The sequence below is a fragment of the Carya illinoinensis genome, chromosome 1 (assembly GCF_018687715.1).
Source record: "Carya illinoinensis cultivar Pawnee chromosome 1, C.illinoinensisPawnee_v1, whole genome shotgun sequence".
NCBI lineage: Eukaryota > Viridiplantae > Streptophyta > Magnoliopsida > Fagales > Juglandaceae > Carya > Carya illinoinensis.
In genome coordinates, this window is record NC_056752.1 from 32,563,630 (window position 1) to 32,590,000 (window position 26,371).

At 35.8% G+C, this 26,371-nt stretch overlaps 1 protein-coding gene across 3 annotated transcripts in view; it reads right to left on the reverse strand.

Annotated features, from left to right (window-relative positions):
* Positions 1-5,190: 5,190 nt before the first annotated feature.
* LOC122315404 (DNA topoisomerase 3-beta) overlaps positions 5,191-26,371 on the reverse strand; it is a 43,179-nt gene continuing 21,998 nt past the window's right edge. For 2 of the 3 annotated variants that reach the window (XM_043131288.1, XM_043131283.1), the window contains exons 9-15: positions 19,785-19,864; positions 13,147-13,425; positions 12,837-13,005; positions 12,081-12,209; positions 11,775-11,987; positions 6,733-6,912; positions 5,191-5,987 (exon numbers count right to left, since the gene is read on the reverse strand). In XM_043131288.1, coding sequence (XP_042987222.1) covers positions 5,352-5,987; positions 6,733-6,912; positions 11,775-11,987; positions 12,081-12,209; positions 12,837-13,005; positions 13,147-13,425; positions 19,785-19,864 — 1,686 coding nt within the window. In that variant the 3' untranslated portion in view covers positions 5,191-5,351. The remainder of the gene's footprint in view (positions 5,988-6,732; positions 6,913-11,774; positions 11,988-12,080; positions 12,210-12,836; positions 13,006-13,146; positions 13,426-19,784; positions 19,865-26,371) is intronic. The other variant, XM_043131293.1, reaches the window with a different exon arrangement.

Genomic DNA, 26,371 nt, shown 5'->3' on the forward strand with positions numbered 1-26,371 from the left:
TTAAAGAATATAATTATTAATGACTATTAGTATTGGTATATATATATAATAAACTATTAGTATTAATACTATAAGTCTATATTAAACTATTAGTATTAGTATATATATATATATGTATTAGTATTAGTTATAGTTATATAATATATTAGACAATATAATAGTATTAATGGTAAACTATTAGTATAGCTATATATTAGTATTAGTTATGGTGATTTAGTATAACTATATCAGTTTGAGTATAACTATAGTCTATATTAGAATATTAGTATATATGTGATTATTTAGTATAGTGATTTATATACTAATTTATAAATAGACTTAAAAATATATTACCAGTAGTAATATTGTATTAGGCTATTAGTATCATTATAAATTATTAGTATTCATTATAGTGATTATAATTACCATATAATGATATTAATATTTGTTAATTGTTATAGTGAGTTTATTTTATTAGAACTATATTATTGATAGACTATATTGATAGTATTAGTATATTAATTTAGTATTAGTGTTACTATATCATTATTTTATATGCTAATTTAAAGTATAATACTAATAATAATACTAATATAGTATTAGATTATTAATATTTAGTATTAGGTCATAAAATTTAATGTGTATTAATATAATAGACTATATATATAATAGACTAATAGACTATATAGTTATACATAATAAATTAAAGAATATAACAACGCAATATAGTATTAATACTATAACTATAAGTCTATGTTAGACTATTAGTATTAGTATATATATATTAGTATTAGTTATAGTTATATAATATATTAGACTATTAGAATAGTTATATATTAGTATTAGTCTTGGTGATTTAGTATAACTATATTAGTATGAGTATAACTATAGTCTATATTAGAATATTAGTATGAGACTATTAGTATATATGTGATTATTTTTTATGTGATTAATGATTATAAATAGAATTAAAGTATATTACCAATAATAATATTTTATTAGACCATTAGTATCATTATAAATATTAGTATTAATTATAGTGATTATAAATATTAGTGATTATTACAACTATATTTTTAATAGACTATAGTGATTATTTAGTGTAGTGATTTATATACTAATATTAGTATGGTAATTTAGTATTAGTTTATTATAGTTTATACATAGACTGAAAGTATAATATTAATAGTAAATTATTAATATAATATTAGACTATTAGTATTTAGTATTAGGTCATAAAATGTAAATTGTCTAAATAATAAATTATATACTAATGTATATGATTTATATTTATCAACTAATGGCTTATGTACTTATCAAAAAAGTTATTGAGAGTTTTAAGTTTATTAGGCCATCAAAATTCAAAGATTCAAAATTTAGTAATAATATTTGACTATTTGAGTAATTTTTTTTTTCTTCTTAGTTCTTACTTCTTATGATAAAATGTTATTAATAATATATATTTATAATATTATATATTTAAAGCATATGATGAATTAAATTTTTATGTTTAAGATTAAACATTTATTTTATAAATTATAATAACATTATCTTATATATAATTATAATTTATAATATTTTATATATTATATATTAAATTATATATAATATAAAATATTATATATAATAAAATTATAAAATATAATATATAATTATAATATATAATATATTATATATAATATTAATAAATAAATAAATATATAAACAGTACTGGTCTGGTCCAGTCCAAAATTATCTAGAACCGAAACCGGACTTGTCCCGGTTGGTTTTCTATTTCGAAAAATCGGTTCTGGACCAGACCGGTTCAAAACTGGCACAATCGGTTCGGTTCGGTCTGGTCTGATTTTTCGATTTGCCCTTTTTTTACACCCCTAATTAAAGTGAAACTGAATGGAAAAAGCTTCAGTACTTGCGAGTGCTAAGTGGTCTGGGTCGGGCTTGGGCCCGAGTCCATTTCCTTTTAATTACCTTATCTATGTCAGTCCAGTCAAATGAGTCGGCCCATGGCCTCTTTCCTTTTACGTATTTAAGGTTGGTGACCTTATAATAGGCGCTGCCAGAGCTGTATGGTTTTCAACTAAAAAGTAATATCAACTCTGTTCCTTTACTTTCTCTCTTTCTCTTTTCCTACCCTAGAGAAGCTTCCTCAAAGAGACCAATTTTTCTATGCATTTATCATTTATTGTTCGAGTGTGTTACATGTGTGTGATAGTGCGAGATGCGACTCTGATGAGGGGAGGGTTGTGTGAGCGTGAGAGTGAGAGTGAGAGTTTGAAATGGTGAAAGACAAAAAGGGCTAGAAATTTTATCCTTACAACATTGAAACCACATCCTCTTTAGAGTTGAAACGGTGTTGTTTATTACCTTAAAAACTACGTCGTTTCAATTAGTTGATCTCTATTTTATTGGGTGTTCACTAAAACGATGCCATTTGAGTGTCTTGGGCAGCTGAGCTTTTTAATTCCACAGTGCTTTCTGGCCTACTCGGTTTTGGGCCTTTTCAGCTGAGCTTTTTAATTCCACAGTGCTTTCTGGCCTACTCGGTTTTGGGCCTTTTGGCCTGCTGGGCCATTTTTTTTTTATACATATAGATTACTAAATACAACTATACTAATACTATATGTTAGTGATAATATAGTATAATTACTAATACTATATGCTACTGATAATATATTATATGATGGTTAGACACACTTTTTTACATGAATGGATATGATACCATATATATATAAATATATATTATAATACTAAATAACTATAGACTATACCAATAGTAACAGTAATACTAATATTAAATACTATACTATACTAAGTTTTAATACTAGTACTATAATATAGTTATAGTGATTTATATGGTTATTTATATAGTGGATTACTAATGGTGATATGCTAATAAAATCATATAAAAAAACACTACTAATAGAAAATATATCATATAGTGATATACTATTAGTATAATCATATAATATTATATGATGGTACATACACGTTTTTATACAAGTATATATGATCAAATGTATAGTAATGTATTGATCAAAAGGAATATATATTATAATTTATTAGGCCATAAAATGTAATTATATATAGTTTATATTAATAACATATGATCAAACAAATGTTCATGTTAAGATTAAAATTTTAAATTATAAAATTATAATTTTTATATTAAAATGTTATATTAAGGTTCAAAAGATTAATTTTATTTTATATAAAATATTATATTAATTTTATGTTATTTGATTATTATAAGTAATACTAATAAAATTTTGACAATTAATCTTATATTAATTTGCATTTAGCAATTTACTATTTAGCATATAACTTATAAAAATTATATATTATATATAAAAAAGTATTTTATATAAATATTAAGAAATAACTATATATATATATATACACAAAGCAATCGGTGCCAAAAAACCAAAAACCGAAACGGTCTCATTTTGACCAGTTTTTAAAATTTTGAAATTGAAAATCTCTATTTATAAGCCGATGTGGATAGCATATTTAATATGGCATAATTTAATTTAAACGATAAATTCTAAAATTTGAATTTTACAAATTAAATCTAACTATTTAAGTGATGTGAATGGTGTGCTCTACACACTAGTTTGAGAATAGAATAATTTATTAAAATTTTATGGTGGAATATATTTAAAAGTATCAAGTTTTTACAAGGGTATTGCTGCATTTAAAGAGAACATGTATTCTCTCTTATTAAATACCAAAGACCATTATTTTTTTGAACGAGAGAGATTATGTCAAAGAGATAGTCTAATTTATCTAATTACTGTCATACAAAGTGGAAATATTACATGTTTTTGAGAAAGAGTATTACTCATCCTTGAAGATATTATCTAAGGTGTTAGAACTTGGAACCACTTCCTCGGAGCCAAGCTCTAAAAGGATTTCAGAATCTCAGAGAGTTTTTGCAAGCAATAAAGAAAGAAAGATATGATGATTTTTTGGCATCAGAGTTACATTCTATTTATAGATGAAAATTGAGAATTTCTATTTATAGATGATGAAGGCCAGTAAGTTACACTCAACACGTGGCCAGTCTTTGTCGAACAAAACACGGTTGTCACCAGCAAAATATTTCACCTTTTACACGCAATTGTGATTTTTAAGGATGGAAAATGATAGGGACCCGCTAGGAGCTCCAACTCTCCTTCTTTTCTTCTTCTTCTTCTTCTTTTTTATTTTTTTATTTTTTTTATTTTTTATTTATTTTAACTTAATAATTAAGAAATTATTTTTTAATAATATTATAATTTTTTTCTTTTTTTTTAATATTTAAAAGTATTTAAAAATGATGTTAAAAACAAAAAGAAAAAAATTCAAAATACAAAAACGGTGAGCTGCAGCGAAATCCCCCAACGGATCCCTAGCACCACCCTCTAAAGATATAACAGTAAAGAATATTTCTACAACCTAATTTTGCCTAGGGGATGCTTGTACTCATAGCCACTCCGAAACTCAGGCAGATTGGGAAGAGTAGGAGTCGGACCCCTCTCGAATTTTTTTTTTAAAGATTATTTATATTTTTTTAATTTGTAGTTTTGTTTTTCACAATTGTAAATATGTTTTTATGATTTCTATTTTTCATTTGTTTTTAAGGGTTTCCAAGTTATATTTTTGTCTCTGTTTTGTTTTGTTTTGTTTTTTTAAGTCTTTTTGCCTTCATTTCAAACTATATTTGTATTACTTTTATGCTTTTTTTTAATAATGTTATATATTATCGTGAAGCACGCAAATATTGTACAATCGCTTTAAAAAAGAGTAAGATCTACTATTAAAAAATTAATATTTTTTCATGTGAGTCCTATATTTATTCACATTTTTCAAAATAATTGCTTGACGTTTACACACTCAACCATCATTTCTTTTATTTTCTTTTCTATTTTTTGTAAACCATTTGCATTTTGTTAAATCATTTTGCCACGCAGGAAGCACATCAACATATTTAACAGATTAAAGAATAGCAGTGGCTCAAGTTTAATGAGTTTGGTTTGGGATAGAGTTGGGTTTAATTATCAAAATCAAACAAAAACAATAAAGCTTTGGAGAAGATTCAAGTTGTATCTATTTATATATAAACCCCAAGTGTAGACCGACATCATCGGTCGGGTTGTTTGTTGACTATATCGGGTTAACCGAACTAATAGTTGGAGACTCGGAGAGATGAGAGAGAGGCTATTTGAAGAGGAATTGAAAAAAACAATAGTCCACTCAATGAGCCTTTCTGATGGTCACATAGGCACTGATTTTTGTTTACAGCAATATATGAAGTAGAATAATTAACAATAACCAGTTTCTAAGTAAAACAGCATCGACAGTTTCAAAGGCCAGACGTATATATTTCACTTAGGTCAGAAATCTCGGAAACTCATTTTGGGGTCTATCCTCTTCCCACTTCCTCTTCCCCTTCCTCTCCCAGTTCCTCTTCCCCTTCCTCTAGAACTTGTGCGTCTGGAAAATGATTTTCCATGCTTCATTTCCACGAGTGAATGAAGCAACTCATCGCAGATAATGCAACCAACATAAAGGGTTGCTCCGTCCTCCAAAGGTGTCGTTTTCTTATTGAAGTCAACTTCTAGAAGTTTAGAGTCACAGTCCGGACATCGCTCCTCTGTAGTGGAAATCCTGTGAGCACCTTGAGGTAGGAAGACAAGGCAATTGCACATATTGCAATCAAGCCTCCACTTGGGAGCACTTACAGGGTCTAGGACGAGTGTCCCACTACATTCCGGACAAGCACAGACTCCTTGGGAAATCAGTGAATGTCGGCATGTGGGGTGAGGGCAGAGGAAGCATGGCATTCCAGCTCCCTTCCCCAACTTGCCAGTACTACCGGTTTTAGCTGCACCAAAGAGTGTGTCAACACCTTCAAATGGAGGGCTATTGTAGCAGTATGGGCAGAGTGGGAACGACTTCCCTTCTGGACCAGGCATCGAGCAGAGCAGAAGCTCAAAGTTGTCTAATGGGCAAGAAAGTTCCTTGTACAGCTGCAGAAGAAAAAAACAATTTGGTTATCTTTAGCCATGGATTTTGGAACAGAATGCCGAATAAATGCATGCCAGACAAAAAGAAAAACAGCTCAGTTGAGGGGGGAGGTTAAAGGCCTCCATACTCGGTTTTTACAACAACCTACTGAGATTAACAAGATTCAATGTTAATCCCTTGGAACAAATTTACCATAGGTTGTAACGAGCTTGAAAGCCTTACGTTTCCAAAACAATACCAAGGGAAAGTGATAATTAGTAAGGCATTTTGACTATTTTGACTATCGAAACATAATTAGTTAAGCATCTTGACTAATATGTGTACGAATTCAGTGTGTTCTTCATTATTATGGCCAAGGTTTTCATCATATGAAGGACAGAGTAGAAGTGAGATATTATTAATTTCAATTACATTTTAGTTTGCACTTAAAACCTCATTAGCTCAGAGGCCAATGGTCATTGTGTATGGTAACATGAGAGAGAGAGAGAGAGAGAGAGAGAGAGAGAGAGAGAGAGAGAGAGAGATTAATGAGTACAAACACAGTGTAGACATAGTTATATGGCACACCTTTGTTTACAAAAATGAATACTGATGGTATGTGCTTTATGAATGACATGAGAATATACTGAAATGTCTCCAGCAATTGCAATATTAAAGAAACTTTTTTTAGTACTGACATTACACTTTTATCCATAATCCAGTTTTCGTTAACGTAAGAAATAAATTCATATAAACAAATAATCCTACCTTGATAGTTCCGTTTTGAGGAAGATAATAAACCTCCTCACATGTACCACAGTACAGACGTGATGGTTGCATAGAGATATATTTCATGTATCGAAGGCATTTCCCACACTTGCTGAGAGCACGTCCTGAGTCAGCGAGCGGGGAAAACTGTGCTTCAAACAACGCATCCATGTTTTCAACCTGGAACGTCATTTAGAGAAGAAGAAGAAAAAAAAAAAAAAAAAACTATAAGATGAGTTAAGCAGATTAGCCTAATTTCAAGGATTTCATAACAGTACACCCAGATGTCATGGCAAAGAATATCTGAAGGAACAGGCTCAATATGGGTGGATGCTGGATTAAAGAATAATGTCATGCAACAGGCACATCATTAGCTTGGAGTGAATATCTCCTATAATTGCCCACTAAACCCAAAAAATCTGCAGATAATGAATTTGATATTGATAAAACGTCCTCTGATGTCAGGTGCACCAACAACAAAGATCTTTCTGCTGCGACATTATATTGCAATTGACTGACTAAATGGAAACTGAGAAAGTGAGCATCTTGTAATAAAAATAGTACTTTTGTGTGTGTGTGAGGAAGAGAGAGAGAGAGAGAGCCGAAGAGAGGAGGGGGGGGGACTCAATGAGCTAGACCTCTTGGGTTACCTTAACAAATAAACTTGCTGTCAAAGCCACAACCATGATGTTTCTTCGTTGAAGGAGTTCTAGATTACCCATGACTTCAAATTGGTAAAGGTGATTTGAGTTTGCTTTCAATCAAACAGTCATGGCAACTTCATTGCTCTAGTAGCAAAGGGATTTACAGTTTAAAACACGATTTTAAGAGAGGAAAGGGAGTACCCTAATATGACAGGGAAGGAGATGCAAGACTAAAGATTTTAGAAAGGAATACACGAGACCACATAGCTATAGACAGTTTATGCAAACAACCTGCTGTACTCGTGTATCATGTAATGAATGGAACTTAGTCTCTATTTCCAGGACAAACCAAGACTAGACGCACATATGCAAATATGATGCCAACATGCACATCAAGAGCAGGCTAAAAATGTGTAAAACCTTTCCATTACTGCAATAGGCTAACTCATGGACAACATAATATATATATATATATTTTATGATGAGGAATCTAAGAGATTGTGCAAATGCAACATGCCTTTTATCCGGTTCCGGACTCGTATAACACATCCTCATCACATGGGTCCGGTAAATCATTGGCTTATTCACTGATGAGACTCGGCCCTAGCAATTGTTTGGACCCAAGGATTTGAACCTATACCTGAAGGGAGCATATCATCAAGACCAATACCCTTAACACATGAGCAAACCCTAGGGGTAATATTAAAGCTGAGTGAGTTGTCTCAAGTCACTTGGTCTGGCATTGTCTAACTACTTTGGGTCACTACAGCTGAGGTATAGACTAGACATTCGTGTTTGCTTGTGACTATTAGACAAGCAGTTGTCTATATTAATATCTGAGGATTTATATGGCAGTGAACCCATATTTTGGTCCTAGTTGGGAGTCTCAATTCCACCACATCCTACATCATATACTGTGTGCTTTTATTTAGGTTGCATGGAGTCTCAATTCCACCACATCCTACATCATATACTGTGTGCTTTTATTTAGGATATGCAATTTTGTAGTCCTTAGAGCCTTGCAAGTGTCTCATCCATCGGTTGCATAGTAGCAATCTAGGTGCTGACCTTCCTAAGCGTAATCTGGCATTAAAGAGTGTGTGTTTGTGTGTGTGTTTTTTTTTTTTTTTGGTGTTTGGGAGAGAAAAAGAGACCCGCGCGGGGGGGGGGGGGGGTGTTATTATCGGATCAACACAATCAACACATAACAAGAGAAAATGGGAAAGGGACACAAAAGGGGAAACTTCTAATAAAGTACAAGTTGGAAAATAAATTTTAGCCCCCACATTGCCCTCTAAACTCCAGATCCAGCATCATGCCAATCAGACTTTAATTGCATACAATAAATCTTCAGAACCAAGGTTCACACCCATGATTGTGCTTGTATAGTTGGACAACAAATTTAGTGATTGAGTCATTTGAGAAATAACAATACAAAAATTACACCTTAACAGATATGGCAACGGACATGCTATGCACATATCTTCCTTTGGACTTCATATATTGATGCCTCAGGGACAATAAAAGTGAACCTTATTTCAGATTGTCAGGATGGCAGATATTGTAATCTTATAAGGTCGTGACCTTTTGTTTGAGGGACACTATTATTCTTTCAAATTACCAACGCATTTTACCTCAATACAACAGATAATTGGAGAAAGAGAAAAGCTGAAAGCTAGACTGACTTGAATTGAAGTGATAAGAAAACATTATCAAGCAGGGATATAGCTGACAAGACATCCAAGAATACTTATTTTTATGTAAGTAATCAAAGGAAATCAGCTTGACTCAGTTTAAGCTCGTAACATAACTTGCATAAGCACAATTTGGCCCATTTGAGTGATAACACACACAAAATACTTATGCTTTATGTGTTATAATTGGATCATTGCCCAATATGGTGTGGCCCCTTATATTTCTTCTTTTCAAGAATTTCTAGCTCTTTTTCCTTTTGCTAGTTAGGTGGATCTTCCAGTACACTAGGGCAACGCCCTTTTTCGTCATTAATAAATCTTTTATCTTACTTTAAAAAATATGACATTTTTTCCAGAAAACCTAAGAATATCTCCTATATATTTAGTGTATATTATGTAACTTGTAAGATATACTACAGGTATGATATATGTTTAACATATATCATATACGTTTGAGATCTGTTATATTTGTCATATTTCATGGTTTATGCTTAGAATTTTTTCCCTAAGCAAGACCTTGACCTAATACATTTTACGTTATAACATGTTTCAATGAAGATATGTTTTTTCAATAAAGATATGGGGAGGATGGTGTTCAAATGAGGTGAGTGGGCTATTTGGGGTGGGGCTATGGAAGCACATAAGAAAAGGATGGGATACATATTTGAGAAATATCCATTTATCAGTGGGTGATGGATCCAAAATAAATTTTGGCACGAGGTATGGTGTGGCAATAGGGCACTTGAGGAAACTTATCCAGAATTCTATGGTATAGCAAGAATGAAAGAAGTCTCAATAGCGGACCTCTTAGTTCTATCCAATGGTACTCCCCCATGGAATGTTATATTCTTTAGAGATATGCCCAAGATTGGGAAGTCTTTTTCAGAGTTGTATGATCTTGTGTACTCTACTTGAATGATGGGGGGTATTGAAGAAAAGATTTTTTGGTGACCTTTTAAGAAAGGGAAGTTCAGCATATGCTCTAGCCTCTTTCTACCAAGTCACGACTACACATAATGCAAATCCATTCCCATGTAAGAGTATTTGAAAGACAAAAGCACCCCTAAAGGCAATCTTCTTTGTATGGATGGCTTCCTTTGGGGAAGATTTTCCCACTAGAAAACTTAAGGAAACCCCAAATCATTGTTATGGATTGGTGTTGTATGTAAACAAAGAGTGGAGAGTCCGTTGATCATCTACTACTACATTGTTAGGTTGCCATGACCTCGTGGAATGAATTCTTTGCTCGGATGGGATTAACTTGGGTGATGCCGACAAGGGTAATCAAACTTCTAGCTTCCTGAAGAGGCCTTTAGGGCAACTCTCAGATTACAACAATATGGAAGATGCTCCTAATGTGCCTATTGTGGTGTACTTGGAGGGAGAGGAACAAAAGAAGCTTCGAAGATCGATAGAGATCAATAGATGACCTTAGGAATTTCTTTTTCTAGACTTTACTCCAATGGTTGATTGTATCAATAGCATGAATTTTTATGCACTTCTTATCACTAAACTAGCATGCATAGGTGATGTTATTGTATATGTCCCATATACTTGGGCTCTTGCTTATTCTTATGATCAATAAAATCTTGTTTGACAATAAATAAATAAATAAATAAAGATACGTGTTTTTCTTAATTAAGATATGACTAAATATAACATGCATTCAGCAGATAGGGTATAGAACATAAGATATTATAATTATTTTAGTACATTCTAAACATTTTAATATATGTTATGTGTTACAAAGATATTTTTAGTAACTAGTAACTTTCTATATTTAGATAGTAAATGAGATAAATAGGTTGGATGTAAATAGACTTAACGTGTAAATATGTATGTGTACAGTATAACCAGCAGCAATTAGGCGCTGGAATCATGCTGCAATTCGGCGCTCTATGTAACTCTTCTATTTAAATGAAGGAAACCAATGGAAAGAGGTATTGAGACCAAAACTAACAATATGCACTTGACATATTTAAATACTACGTTAGTTCTAATATTTAAATACTACGTTAGTTCTGTGTGCATAATATTGGTATAACTCTGTAACATCCTTGTCAAGGCCCACATTGTCCCCTCCCAAACCAGAAGCCAATATAAAACTGTTCCCAAACTTGCTAACAAAGGGACCAAGAGGGTGCCAATTTTCATACTAAAGAGTGGTTGGATTGAGTCTGAAAAGTACACTGTTGGGTAGACTAAGCTCGTGAGCTTAATAGATTGGAAAAAGTTGATAGGATCTCTTTTTCTTTCGCCCCCCCTGTCGCCGCCGCATGATGGAGGCATGGACGCCAAAAAGGAGAGGAATGGGGTTTCTGCTCTTTGGGGTCGTATCAATTGGTTGAAAGGTTTGTAAGAGAACGTTGTTCTCAGGGTGATGGTTTTTGTTGGTATGGATTTTGCTTTAATCACTACGTGCCATATAAGATTACTAAATTGATTCTAATGCAAATGATTACAATCACTTATCCAAAATAAAAATTCACCATCCAAGGACACTAGCCACATTTGTGTTACATCCCAAAAAAACAGATCATATATAGAGTTCCATTGAACCACTTGTATAGCTTGGTTCCACCTTGTACACAACTGATGTGGGACATTGTGCATATTCACACAACCTTCACAATCCAATCCTATCCTATCCAGCATAATAAAAGTAAAAATTTTAAGCAACGCAAAAGAGTTCAACTTTTCTAACCTGCTTAACAAAATAAGCATACTTTTGCTTGAATTGTTGTAGTACATGTAGCACAACATGAATATGATCCATTTGACCTTTAGCAACAAGAGCAATCTGTTGCTCAATGAAACTGCGAATATCTGGCAAACAGAGATCTGGATCAATACATTGATAGCCTCTTATCAAGGTGATACCTAGGCTAGTTGGAACCAACTTTCTGCCAGCTTGTACCTGCAATTTGATTGTAAAGAGAATATTCAAACCTTTGAAAAGAGACTCTTTCTATACAAACCCACTATTCAGCAAAAACAAAGATTTAGAAACCTGCACATAGTTACGCTCGCATATGTTGTTAATATGCACAGGTATTGATGCATCCGTGCCTATTCCATTCTTCTCCATCAGGGAAATCAGTTCACTCTCAGTGAGATAATCCGGAGGTGCAGTACTCCCCTGTAGATTTTAGAAACTCAAAAGGCTTACATAGAGAGTTTTATTTTAACTTTTTCTAGTGTTCTTCATTTCATGCATCTTAGACGGTAACGTTGTCCTTCCCTTAAAAGAGATGCAGCATGTTAAAGTTCACGTCACTAACCATCATCCCACCCCTCACTATCTCTCCTCAAAATCTCTTCCCTCCGCCCAAACCAAAAAAAGAGGGCGAGAAACTCCAAAAGAGACGGTGAATATATGAACATTTTGAATTTCTTAAAGCTCAGAAGATAAAAAGAAAAAATACAGAAAAGTGAAAAGGGTACGCATATATAATATTCTTTTAGGTGGGTAAAAGCCCTACCTCATATAATTTCATGCATCTTAGACAGTAGCGTAGTCCTTCCCTTAAAAGAGATGCAGCATGTTAAAGTTCACGTCACTAACCATCATCCCACCCCTCACTATCTCTCCTCAAAATCTCTTCCCTCCGCCCAAACCAAAAAAAGAGGGCAAGAAACTCCAAAAGAGACGGTGAATATATGAACATTTTGAATTTCTTAAAGCTCAGAAGATAAAAGGAAAAAATACAGAAAAGTAAAAAGGGTACGCATATATAATATTCTTTTAGGTGGGTAAAAGCCCTACCTCATATAGCTCCACTTTTGATGCTTCTATCTTCTCTCCTTTTATAAACCGAGGAAGGTTTTTCTCCTTTACTGCCAACCATGGCATGACAGATGTAAATCCTTCAACCGTAACATGCTGCCCTGTGCAATGGAAGAATTCTCCACCAATTGAAAATTTGACATTTGTCCTAGAATGCATTAAAAGAATAAATAATTAGTTTGAGCTCCATACATAACACGTGGTTAGATCAAACTTTTCCTTAAAAACATATGAACAAAAAGCAAAAAGGTGAAACAATAAACTGAAAGTACAAAATATAGCTATTTACCTTACATACTTGCAGTCTGGAGACACAGTCCCCATAAAGTGTTGACATACATACTGGTATAATCTCCAAGCATCTTTGCCTAGCCTATCCTCGGTTGCTGACAGCATTGGGGTAATAGGAGGATGGTCACCTGCATCTGTTCCAGATTGTGGTTTATGAAACCCATTGTTGAGTAGTCCCTGTACATCATTGGCCCATGCTGGGTTGTTTGCCAATAAAGCAAGGGTGCCTCTAAAGTCAAATGAAGAAGGATAGGCCGTGCTCTCTGTACGTGGATAGCTATAGGAAAAGCATAGAAAAATGATTTGATGGCCATTAGTCTCTAAACATATAGCCACGATCAATTAAGGGACCAAGAATAAGCTGAGAGATGGATTTTATTAAGACATGGGTTTTATCAAGACATTACAGCATATACTATAAAAAAATTCATTCTTCAGTTCCCCCAAGAAAAGCTCTCCAAAAGGTTCTTGCTCCCCAAGTAGTTCCGGTAGAAGATATATTGTCCATAAATCATTATCAGTTCTAAAAAAAGGACCAGAAATCGTAATCTAACAGGAATTTTTTTTTTTTAAATCTAAATCTTACAGGAAATTAATATGCTATCATTTCTACAGTTTTTATTATAAATATGGACAAAGAAAAAATTCAAACTTTGAACACTCAACTTTCAATGAATATATCCTGAAACATCCCACCTCCAAAAACTACTCGGCTTTGTCCATAATAAATGTATTTCATCATATAGCAGCTGTTACAGTACAGATAAACTACTACGAGAATTTTATTTTCATCCTTGGAGAAAAAATAACTTGTTCAGATGGGAAAAGGACTCTAAAACGGAAACAAAAGACTCCACAACTAAGATTACATGGCAAGTATTGGTTAGTATTTGAAGTCAATCTGTATTTATCGATTAACCGTCACTCCTTGAATTAAAGTCAGTTATCAATAACAACCCTATGTTAACTCCAGTATGTATTGTCCAATCTTATCATTTTTTCAGAAAAGATCATAGCTTCGCCCCCCTTCCTTTCCCTATTTCTTTTCTTAATAGGAACTCTGGATCTGAAGACAATCATTCTGGTCTCGAAGTGAAGGTTGGATATGGGCTGTTATGGAATGAAGTGATTTAAAAAAAACAAAGAACCCGATAAAAGTAATCTAGTGGATCAGACAGAAACCTCCATATAAGGCAGACTAGTGAATAAGTTTTATTGGATGTTGGGAAAGGAAAAAGAAAAAAGTTAAATAAAAATATTATAAAGTTAAAAAATTGTTTGAATATAATTTTTTAATATATATATTTTTTGAAGTTTGTAAAAGTTGTATTGATTTGTTGTGTTTGGTTTTGAAGTTTGTAAAAGTTGTATTAATTTTTGTGTTTTGTTTTGAAGTTTGTAAAAGTTTTATCAATTTTTTCTTTGAATAATGATTAGGTAATGGTTAGATGAAAAAGTTGAAAATTTTGAAATTGAAAAGTGTTTTGTATTTGAGTGATGTTTGGGAATGAAATTATGAGAAGTTTTGAGAATTTTGAGAATTCTCATGGTGTCCAAACATGCCCTAAAGATTGCTGAAGACTGTCAGTTGATAGTTCTCCCCAAGGCCTTGAGTAAGATCAACTCAGATCCATTTCAATTGGACCTACTGATGACAATTCAATTTCTAGCTTAGTCCAGCAAAAACTGGGCTAACCATTGCACAATCCAACCTTTATACTATACTCAGATTGGGCCTATCGAAGCTCGGCCAGGAGTTCTTACTTCTGTCCAGCCCAACCTGAGGTCAGTTAACCCAACTAATTGATCTGGGGTTTTTTTTTTTCGCCCATTCAGAGTTTGTCAACACAGAGTGGGCCAACCTGCTATACAATCAGTTTGGAACAATCAATTTCTCACCAGGTTCAAATCTATTCAACACAAGCCAACCAATTGGTCTGAATAAACTGTTTCTTAAATGAGATACATTCTGCTTTGGTCTGGCGCAAACACTTTTTGGCTGATCCTATTCAACTCAATTTAGTTTAAGGATTTCCTACCTATTTGCAGCTAAATTCCACTAATATTTGTTGCCGGTTGCTGTTATGGAGATAAATCCAGTACAGTTGCGGCTTCCAAGTAGGGTGTGGTACAGATGACTTCCCTAAGCTAACTGGTAGTAAACACCTCACCTCCAGTAGGCTAGGTTAGTTGAGGTGTTTCTACAAGCCAAAAAAAAAAGAAAAAAGAAAAAGAAACCATTTAACTGTTGGTCCTCCTTCCTCTAATGTTGTACCATATGGGAGCAAGATGATACTTAGGTTCTGCTTGGTAAGTGAGATGAAAATTTTGAGTTTAAGATAAAATATTAAAATATTATATTTTAATATTATTATTGTTTTGAGATTTGAAAAAGTTAAGAAAAAGTTAAATTATTTATTATATTTTGTATGGGGATTTGGAAAAGTTGTAATGATGAGATGAGAATTTTGAGTTTGAGATAAAAATTTTTGTTTACCAAACCGAACCTTAGAGTATGACTTGATAGTGGAATATCTGGGATCCAAATATTGCGTCTAACTTTATCTTTGTTCAAACTGCAAAGAAGATTTGGGACCGTGCCACTAAGTTATACTCTTGTCAATAACCTAACCAGAATCTACCAAGCTCCTCATGAATATTTTTCTTTGCAATAGGAGAAAAATGTATCGAAGAAACACATTCATCGATAACTCGTATTTGTGAGGATCTCAATGAATACCAGCCCATTACTACAAATATCAGATTTCAGAAAATGGAAAAGCAACATAAAAACAAGCATGTCATTTCATTTCTTCCTGCTCATCATCCCAAAAATTATCCTGTGCAGTCACCATTTTAGCAAGTTCAAGCTTCTGTCACAATCTGACGTTTTTTCCTGATTGCAGTGGTCCAAGTTATCAGATACTGGCAATTCCACTGAACTTGTTGTCCCATCTGGATGTGGGATGGTCATGGTAATTGTGGTGGTAGGGTCCGTGGTAGAGATTTAAGGAGAAGGAGAGGAGTATGTGGTTCCTGGTGGTATACAAATTATGGACTATCGCTGAGATTTACATGGTCAACCCACTACCAGAAGGCTTAAGCCTCCTTGCAGATCAGAAAAAGACTTTCTCCTCAAACCAAGTGTTCTCCGCCGATCAGACTTATTTCCCTCTATCCCCTCAATTTTTGTTTTGGTTGAAAATACTTGTCATTTGTCTACTTTGTCATATTATAAGCAAAAGATAAGTACATGAACTGGATCTGAACAATGAAAACTTATAGCTGCCAACTTTGAGCAAGTGGAGCAACATTAGAGTTAGCTCCAACTCAAGTCGGAGTCCACAATCAACTCTGAGTCAAAGTCGGAGCTCAGAGTTCTGGATTCCAACTCTGTTAAGAGTTAGAGCCCACCCTTAATGTAAAGTCAAAAGACCTGTTGGAAAATTCGGTCTTGGACGGGCTGTATTTGTTTGATCTATAGTCAAAATATATAATATACTCTTGGGGGGTGGGGGTGTTAGAGTGGTTTGTAGATATGTATATATAAGTAAGGCAATTTTATTAATAGTGCATATGGGCACTACCTAGTACACAAGAAACCTTTCTAGTACATCTGATACTGTCCTCTTACGATCTTCAAAAGTTCGTGTATTTTGTTTTTGCCAAATGCACCACATTATGCAAAAAGAAGTCATCTTTCAAACTTCTGGATTTCTATACAGGGCTCCGCCAGCATGCCAACTACTCCACTCGCCAAGGTGTGCCCCACTCCCTAGAATGTTGAACATCGCTGCCCACAATTCTCTAGCCAACTCAAATGCACCAAAGGTAATCAATGCTTTCCCCATTTTGCTTGCACATTGAACACCACCATGTTGTTACAATATGACTCATTCTCAAATTAGGTTAAGAATATAATACAAATAATTAAATCTACCTCTTTCTATCAGTTTAAGCTTTTGGGACAAATGATGATTTCATATGGTATCAGAGTAGAGGCCCTGAGTTAAAAACCTGACTCTACACTCTATCCTATTTAATTAAATATTCCACATGTTGGGCTAACTCATTGAAGGGGAATCTGGCCCACAATGTTGTTAAGATATTCCCCAATGCAACCACCGAAACATAAGAAGCTACTCTCGAAGTTGCCTTATTTCTCCACATACATTTCCAAGGGATTCATGAGCCAACTAGACGTATGGGTGCATGGAACAGAACCAATAGAATTGATCAACTCTGCCTCTTCTCCATCTAAAGGAATACAACTTAGAATGAAGACAATAGATCCATCTCACAATCATGGGCTGATCTACTAAAAGTAACAATCCATTGGGACATATTATAAAAAAATTTTAAGTGTCCTGCGACTGATGCCTCCTTATAATGGCGAGATTTTTTTTTTTTTTTAGGTGACTAAGTTCTATTCATAATATAATAGGTAGAGCCAAGTGTTGGGTTCTATGTAGAGCCCGAGTCCCACGCAACAGTGGACTCGAGCGAGACACAAACCCTAGTGTTCGCTTGAGCTACGCTCAACACACCCCTCGAGCTAATGTTGATTGATTGTTCGCTTGAGGCACAATCAACACGCCGTTCTAGCAAAGGATCCAATTTTTACCAAATTAGGGTTTCCATTGCCGTTTTCTATAAATATGTAATATTTTGGCTCATTATATAAGTTTTTCAGCAGTTTTTAGTGAGAACAAAGAGAGGCAAAGTGTGAGTGAATATTGTGAGAGAGAAAAAGCCCCAGAGAGTGTGAGTTGAGTTTGTGTGTGTCGTGTGATTTCTTGATCTTTGCTTTTATTTGTTTGCCATCGTTGGTGTGTGTTTTACACAACACCAAGTACACAGGGCGTATACATGAGTAATACCTAACTAAGATTTACAACTGAAATAATAAACACATGGACATTTAGCCCATTAAAATCTATTGCCCTCTCCAGAGGAACAAAGTATTAAAAAAAGAAAGCTTTCAACTCATCCATTGTCCTCTCACGATCTCCAAAGCTTCTATAATTTTTCTCCCTCCAAATACACAGACACATACATATAAGGGTCATCTTCCAAATTGTTGTCACTTGTGGATTGCCTTGGAGACCACTCCCAACTTGCTAGGAAATCCACCAGCCTTCTAGGCATGACCCATGTTAAGCCCACTCCCACAAAAAAAAATAGAAAATCATTCCATATGGTCCTAGCCGCCTTCTAGTGAAGAAGCAAGAGATCTACCGTTCCCCCATTTTTCTTAATTATTATCATTATGATGGGAAAAAAATTTGAAACAACTCCAGGAAGACAATCTTCAATGGCTGGTCCCCACAACATAGATCATACCAAATCTGATTTTAAACCCCGTCACCTAACTCATATCTAATGAAATGAGAGAAATCTCCCCACTCTCTCAAAATGTTCTTCCACACCCCAACCCCATAAGGCCCACCAACCGCAGTTGAACACCATCCACGCCACATGGTGCCATATTTTACTTCCACCACCATCCACCATGAAGTCTCTCACTTCGCACCATAATGTCATAATCATTTCCCCAACAAGGCTTTGTTGAATAAAAGCATATTTCTAATCTAAGGAAATTGGAGTGCATGCAAATCCTAAACCACTTGACTACTTGGAATTTGAATTTATTGCCGACTCCTCCCCATAAGAAATCCCTCAAAACTTCACAAGCTGCTGGGCTACACCAACTGGGGACAGGAACTAAAGACAAGAAATAATAAGTAGGAAGGTTAGAGAGGGTATCTTGATCAGAGTAAACCTACCACCTTTGGATAACTATAACCGTTCCCACCCAGCTAAAGGAGCGCTTTGTCTTCTCTATAAAGTCATACCAAATGAACTTTCGCCTTAAACAGTGCTCCTAATTCCTAATTTTGACCCAGATACTTCATGGGAAGGGATGATACCCAACATTCAAAAATGTGTCAAACTACCAATCTTGTACACTGCTCCTACCAGTACTAATTTTGACTTTTCTATTTTTTTTTTTTGGTTCAAACACAGCTTCAAAGCATAAGAATAAACTGCACAAATGATGGATATGCTCCTGGACAGCCTCACAAAAAAAGAATGTATCATCGGCACATAGGAGGTAAAATAGGATTGGCTCTTCAATATTATAATATTATCTAGTTGTCACGATAAGACCATCACACTGTTAAGATATTTTTATCTTGATACGATCATCTTGAAATCTAAGCAGAGTGTATTTCTAGCATAAACAATAAAAGAGAAACACTTGTGGGCATCTGAAAACAACCAATCATCTATTTATGACAAATAGATCAGAGACAATCTGATAATGCCACATCTGAAAACAACATAGCACCTTGATGAGCACATCAAGGGTTTGAGTATAACCGTGGTACTCTGGATTATGGATACTGGATTGTGCAAAGATATACACAGATGTCTTGAGTCCAATATATAGACAATCACTAGTAAGACCCGTCCAAGTAAAGTTATTACAAGCCTCACATAGGAGTTGAGGCAAACCAAGAATATAAAACTTCAAGTAAAAACTCTACAATCACAAGAAGCAATAATGTGCTAAATAGGAAAAGGCATAAACCAAACAAAATAATGAGAATAGGAAAAAGACTATTAAGGGACCTGATGAATCCTTGAGTATACAAACGTTCAGCCAGCTGCATTGCCATTTGAGGCCCAAAGCCAAGTCCACTAGATGCAACCTGGATAAATTAAGGCAAGGAATTTAAATCATCTCATTGTTCAAAATTGCTGACACAAAATACAAACAAAACAAGAAAGCTAGTAATGTTAGTAAATCCAAATCACACTCTAGCTGAGTTCTCTCCATCTCTCTCTCTCGGTGAGCTTCCCTGCTCCTAGTAGGTAAAAACCCTTCCCATTCCACTTCGCCCCTTTCCACTGTTATCCTTTGTCCTAACCCAATATTCACTCACACTCCATTAAGCCATGTCTTCTCAATCATCGAATGCAGACATAGAAAAGCTCATCACCCAAGCTGAAGCTCTGTCCTGGAATGATCTCAACTTAGAACCAGAAGTAGAAGCAGCAAAGCTCTTCTCCAACCTAGTACTTGTAGGTAGGCTTATCTCATTGAACCATTAAATAAGCAAACCTTCCATGCCACCATAAAAGCTGTCTGGAGCTTCATCATAGGCCTTATAATCGAAGACATCACCACAAATACCTTCCTCTTCACCTTCCCAACCCACCAAGAGAGAGACTGTGTCCTTACAAATCATCCATGGAATTTTAAAGGATTCCATACAGTACTCAAACAGTGGCCCCCAGGTCTCAGTATTGAGGAAGTCCCTTTCTACTCAATATTCTGGATACAAGTTCATGGACTGCCACTTGAGATGCAGTCGAAACATAATGCTGAGAAAATTGGCCAGGTAATTGGAAATCTCTTTGAAGTGGATTATATTTCCATATTTGGTGTGCTGCACAGAGAAGATATCTAAGGATACAAGTAGAGATAAACATAAACAATCCACTGCCAGATGGCTTTGACCTATCCCAACCCAATAGAGCTACAACCAGAGTCATCTTCAAAATGAACGATTGTCTGAGTGCTGTTACTCATGTGGATGTTTGGGTCACATTCAGAAAGCATATCCAGCATACAACACTACCACAGAAAATCTGCCTTATGGTGCATGGATGAGGGTGTCAAACATTTACAGCAGAAGGGGCAACCCTTTCAAGGTACAACACGAGGAAAGTCCCCCCAGCAGCCAAGCAAAGTAGCTCCCATCCTTGTGGCGCCACTTCCCCTAGTTCGAATCAGAGAACCGGCAGAGGGTCAGCTTTCTAAGGGCAAAAGCATTCCCACCCATCCAACTCACAAAGGCAAGGAAAAAACTGCATCCTGAGTATAACAACACAACAATAATCCAAGGAGAATGGGGAAAATCTCTGCAAATTTCCACCACCAGTGCTAGTGTCGCACAGTTGAACCCAAGAGCAACCCTCCCATGCACAAAAATATGTCAACGGAGAAGGAGATGACATGTGTTGAAAATCAGCTTACCTGGAGCCAAGTAAGATGGTCAATTAAAGAAGGCAGCGCGGGTCTCCATCCAGCAGTTCTGACCCCACCTCTGAACCCCCTAAATGCTTACTCCCACGTTCAATCTTGCCCCCGGCACCCAAGACATCACACCAGGCCTCTTTCCCAACACAATCACATTTACTGCACAGTTATCCCTATACCCCAAACCTTGAACCATCATTTCCTATTGGAACCATCAATGACCCCAAGGGAAATACCCCAAGCTCTAACAGGCCCATCAATCTTCAAACATATCATAGCCTACAGAAAATCTCTTAGGCCCAATCCACACACAAAGTTTGGGGTAAACCTCCATAACCATTAAGCACACTGAATCCGAAATGCACAACCCACAAACAGAGCCCAACCCCAACATGAAAATGACCCCTTTCAACCAACCCATTCCTCAAGAATATCTGCACCCCCACTACAAAATTCCATCTGAAAATATATTCACCACTACAGCACCCCCATCTGAAAATCTAAATTCCATCAAACACTCCCAACTGTTAAGTTAACTGTACCGATCTCTGAAATTCCAGCTCCCACTGTGATACCAACAATTGAAGAACTATTCTCCCTTGCAGCACCTTTGTACGAGAAATTACCCCCTATTGCAGAATCCCTCCCTGAGAATGCACAACCCACCAAATCCAGTGCCTACCAAGACGAGAGTTCTAACTCACCATGAGCGAGAAATCCCCCCTAAGAAAAGGGTCTCAAACTTCAGCTAGCCTCCAACGGAACAAGTGAAATTTGATAGGGTGGCCTCTACTGACGAAAGCATCACCAAAGGAGCAAGCAATGAAGGAGAGCAAACCCCAGCAACATTTCTTCAAGCCTGAAAGAAGGGCAAGAGAAGAAAATGTACACACGTCATAGCAAATACTCTCCATATCGCAAGAGCTCAGAAATTCCCCATGACGGTAACTCATCCAAGATTGCTCTTATGAATTATGTTCATTTTGATAATAAGGCCGACGTGGCAAGGCCCATCTTGCCACCAAAGAAGATACAAGGATCCTAACATGGAATTGCAGAGGATTGGCCCGTCCTTCTACAAGAAGAAGTCTACGGGCTCATATTAGAAATCACCAACTTGAGATGGTCTTCCTTTCGGAGACCCTTTTGTCTGATGTAAAAACACCTGGTGTTATTAATGGTCTAGGCTTTTCTTCGCATGTCATGTCCCCTCCAAAGGGAAATGGGTAGGTCTTTTGCTTATGTGGCGTCCAGGCGTGGACATTGAACCTGTTAATATATCTAGTAATGCAATAGCTCTTTCGATGTACTCAGATCCCTCACATGTGCCATGGTTACTCACATTAGTTTATCGTCCAACTCACTACAGCAAAAAATCACAATTTTGGAACCTACTGGACTCCATCACCCTTGCATATCCTAGCCCACCGTTAATCTGAAAAATGGGGAGGTAAACCATTTGCTTCAACTTCCTCCCCCAGTGGCCTTAAGTTGTTCATGGATCTCAATAGGTTAGCGGACCTAGGGTATTCAGGCCCTAAATTCACATGGACTTATGAGCGCCAAGGACTAGGTAAATTCTTGAAGGACTAGATAGAGCAATAGCCAATTCACAATTGTCTCTTCTATTTAGGGGTGTCAAATCGTGTTAACGGGTCCTATTCGTGTCGTGTCAAAACATGTATATTATATTATATAGGTCAACCCTAACCCGACCCGTTAAGCTTATCGTGTCAAAATCTCAAACCCTAACACGACCCGTTAATATAACGGATCGTGTCGTGTCAACTCGTTTTGACCCATTAGTAAATATTACGAAATAGGTTAACACGACACAATACGACTCATTTCAAACTGTTTATATAAATGGGTTAAATATGCCCGAAATTAACCCGTTTGACCTGATTAAATTTAACAAAATTTTATATAAATGTTAAAATTATAATATAAAAAAAATTATAAAACTAATTACAAGTCTAAAATTACAATCTAGATAATAAAAATATCGAAATTGAAATTCTAACAATTTTACTTTTAGGTATAAGGATATAATTGTAATTTTAACTTTCTTAACGTGTCATAACGGGTTATAACGTGTCAAAACGGGTTGACCCGTTATCAACCTGTTAAGCAATCGTGTCTTAACAGGTCAACCCGTTTTGACCCGAACCCGTTAAGACCAAACCCTAACCCGCTATTATCGTGTCATATTCGTGTTGGATTAACGGATCGTGTAACATATTGCCACTCCTACTTCTATTCCCTGATGCAAAACTGTATCATCTCCCATTCACTCTTCAAATCACTCCCCCCTTCTATTGGACACTCAAGGACTTGGGAATGTCCCTAAGCCTTTCAAGTTTAAAGAGTTCTAGGCAAGAGATCCTAGTGCCTATGTCATTAAAGAAGCATGGAGTCTTCTCATAAATGGATCACTAGCATTTTTTCTCTCTCAAAAGCTCAAGGCTATTAAGCAAGCCCTAAAACATTGGAATAGGAATAGTTTTGGTCACATTCAAACCTCAATAAACATTTGACCACTCAATTGCACCCCCTCCAATCTCAACCACCATCTAGAAATTCCATGCATCAAGAGGAACTCATTAGTGTTTGTCTTACTGAGCAACTCAAAGAGGAGACAAAAATCTCGACTTCATTGGTTAACAACCACAGCCCTTAATACTAAATTCTTCCACATGACGGCCACAACGAGAAGGAGAAGGAATGACATTAATTGCTTAAAAAATGCCTCAAATCACTGGGCAACTAATCCTTCAAGAATTCAAAACATGTTTCTTGATCACTTTCAAACTATTTATCAAACAACCTGCCCATCAATTCTTGAAGATCTAGCAAATCTTTTTCCTGAAAAACTCTCTGAAGTGGATAATGAACAACTTTGTATGATCCCCATTGATGAGGAAATCTTTTCCACAATCAAGCAAATTCCTTCCTCCAAATCCCTTGAGCTTGATGGGTTCACCAGTTTCTTCTACAAGCACTACTGGGACATTGTAAAGGAGGACCTCACTGCTGCCATTAAAATTTTTTCCACCAATGGACACCTTTTGAAAGATTTTTTTTTTTTTTTATAAGTAATGGACACATTTTGAAAGAATTAAGCTACACTCATATTATCCTCATTCCCAAAACAAACTCCCCCATCACAGTCCACCAATTCAAACCAATTAGTCTATCAAATGTTTGTTATAAAATCATAGCAAAAATCCTCACCAACAAACTCAAATTGGTCATTCATAAGTTTATATTCCTCCCCCCCCCCCCCCCCCCCTCTCTCTCTCAAACTGTTTTTCTCCCTAGCAAGATTATCCAAGAAAATACCATTTTAGCACAAGAAATGTTCCATAACCTAAAAATATAAAGAGAAGACAAAGCCTTGTGGCTATTAAAATAGACATGGAAAAAGCTTTTGACTTTATAGAATGGGAGTTTTTACTTGCCGTCTTTTCTGTCTTGGTTTTCATCAGTAGTGGATAAATTGGATTAAAGAATGTATAACTTCAGTCTCCTACTCAATGGTAATCAATGGAAAACCTCATGGATTAATCCAGCCAACAAGGGGGTTAAGACAAGGAGATCCCATATCCCCCCCCCCTGTTGTTCATTTTAGGAAGTGAACAACGAGCTGACGACAGCCATGCACAACGTGTCCACATTCCCAAAGGCACCCCTCTCTTTCAAGAGGATTCGCTGCATGTCAAGCCCTGGTAAGGTTCTTCGCTTTGCATCGAATTAAACCACATGCTCCACCGCTTATGCGGGCTCCCGTCAATTCCTTTGAGTTTTGTCGGATTTCTATGAGATAAATTAGGAAGTCCTATTTTAGATAGAATCTGTCAGATTTCTAGGAGATAAATTAGGAAGTTCTATTTTTAGATAAAATCTGAAATAGTAATTTCAGATTTTAGATATTTCTGTTTCCTATTTTCTAGCCTAGATATTTGCTTATTTGATTTGCTGATTTTATGGCCTTCCTGATTTAGTGGCCCTCCTCTTCTATTTATCTTGTAATCGTTTCTCTTGGAGTATAATAATAATGATAATTCTTCTTCTCAAAAACTACATGGTATCAGAGCTTTGTGCTCTGTTTCTTTTTTCTTTTTCTTTTTTCTGATGATGTCATATAAGTCGGCGATGACCGGCGCCCAAAGAAATCCTACCGTCTATTCTGACTCATCTGAAACTTCAGAAATTAATCCCAATCCCACGACTGTATCTACTGATTCCTATTCCCAAAATTCAGCCCTTTATCTTACGGCTACAAAACTCAATGGGCACAACTATCTTGAGTGGGCTCAGTCTGTAAAATTGGCAATTGATGGCAGAGGAAAAATTGGGCATTTGACTGGTGAAATATCGAAACCTGCTGCTGGTGACCCTAATCAAAAAAGATGGCAGTCCGAAAATTCTCTTGTTATCGCTTGGCTCATCAATTCCATGGAACCTGCCATTGGAAAACCTCACCTATTTCTTCCCACTGCTCAAGATGTCTGGGAGGCCGTTCGAGATCTTTATTCGGACTTGGAGAATTCTTCTCAAATATTTGAGTTGAAAACTCGACTCTGGAAATCCAAGCAAAATGATCGCGAAGTTACCACTTATTATAATGAATTGGTAACGTTATGGCAGGAACTTGATCAGTGTTATGATGATGTTTGGGAAAATTCGAACGACTATGCTCGTCACAAGAAGAGAGAAGAAAACGACAGGGTTTACATGTTTTTAGCCGGCCTTAATCGAAGTTTGGATGAGGTTCGCGGCCGCATTCTAGGCAGGCAACCATTGCCCTCTATTCGGGAAGTTTTTTCAGAAGTTAGACGTGAGGAGTCAAGGAGAAAAATCATGCTGCGCAATACCGAAACTGGTTTAAACCTGGAACCTGAGAATTCTGCTCTTGTGTCAAGAAGTGTTGATTCTGAAAATGACGGGCGTAATAAACCATGGTGAGAGCACTGCAAAAAACCGTGGCATAAGAAGGAGACCTGTTGGAAACTTCATGGCAAGCCAGCAAATTGGAAGTCAAAATCCAAACGTGATGGTCGTGCCTACCAAACCACTGCTGAAGAGCTTCAGGAGCTTTCTACCAACTCGGATGCAGTACCTTTTACCAAGGAGCAATTAGAGCATCTGTACAAATTGTTTCAATCTCCAA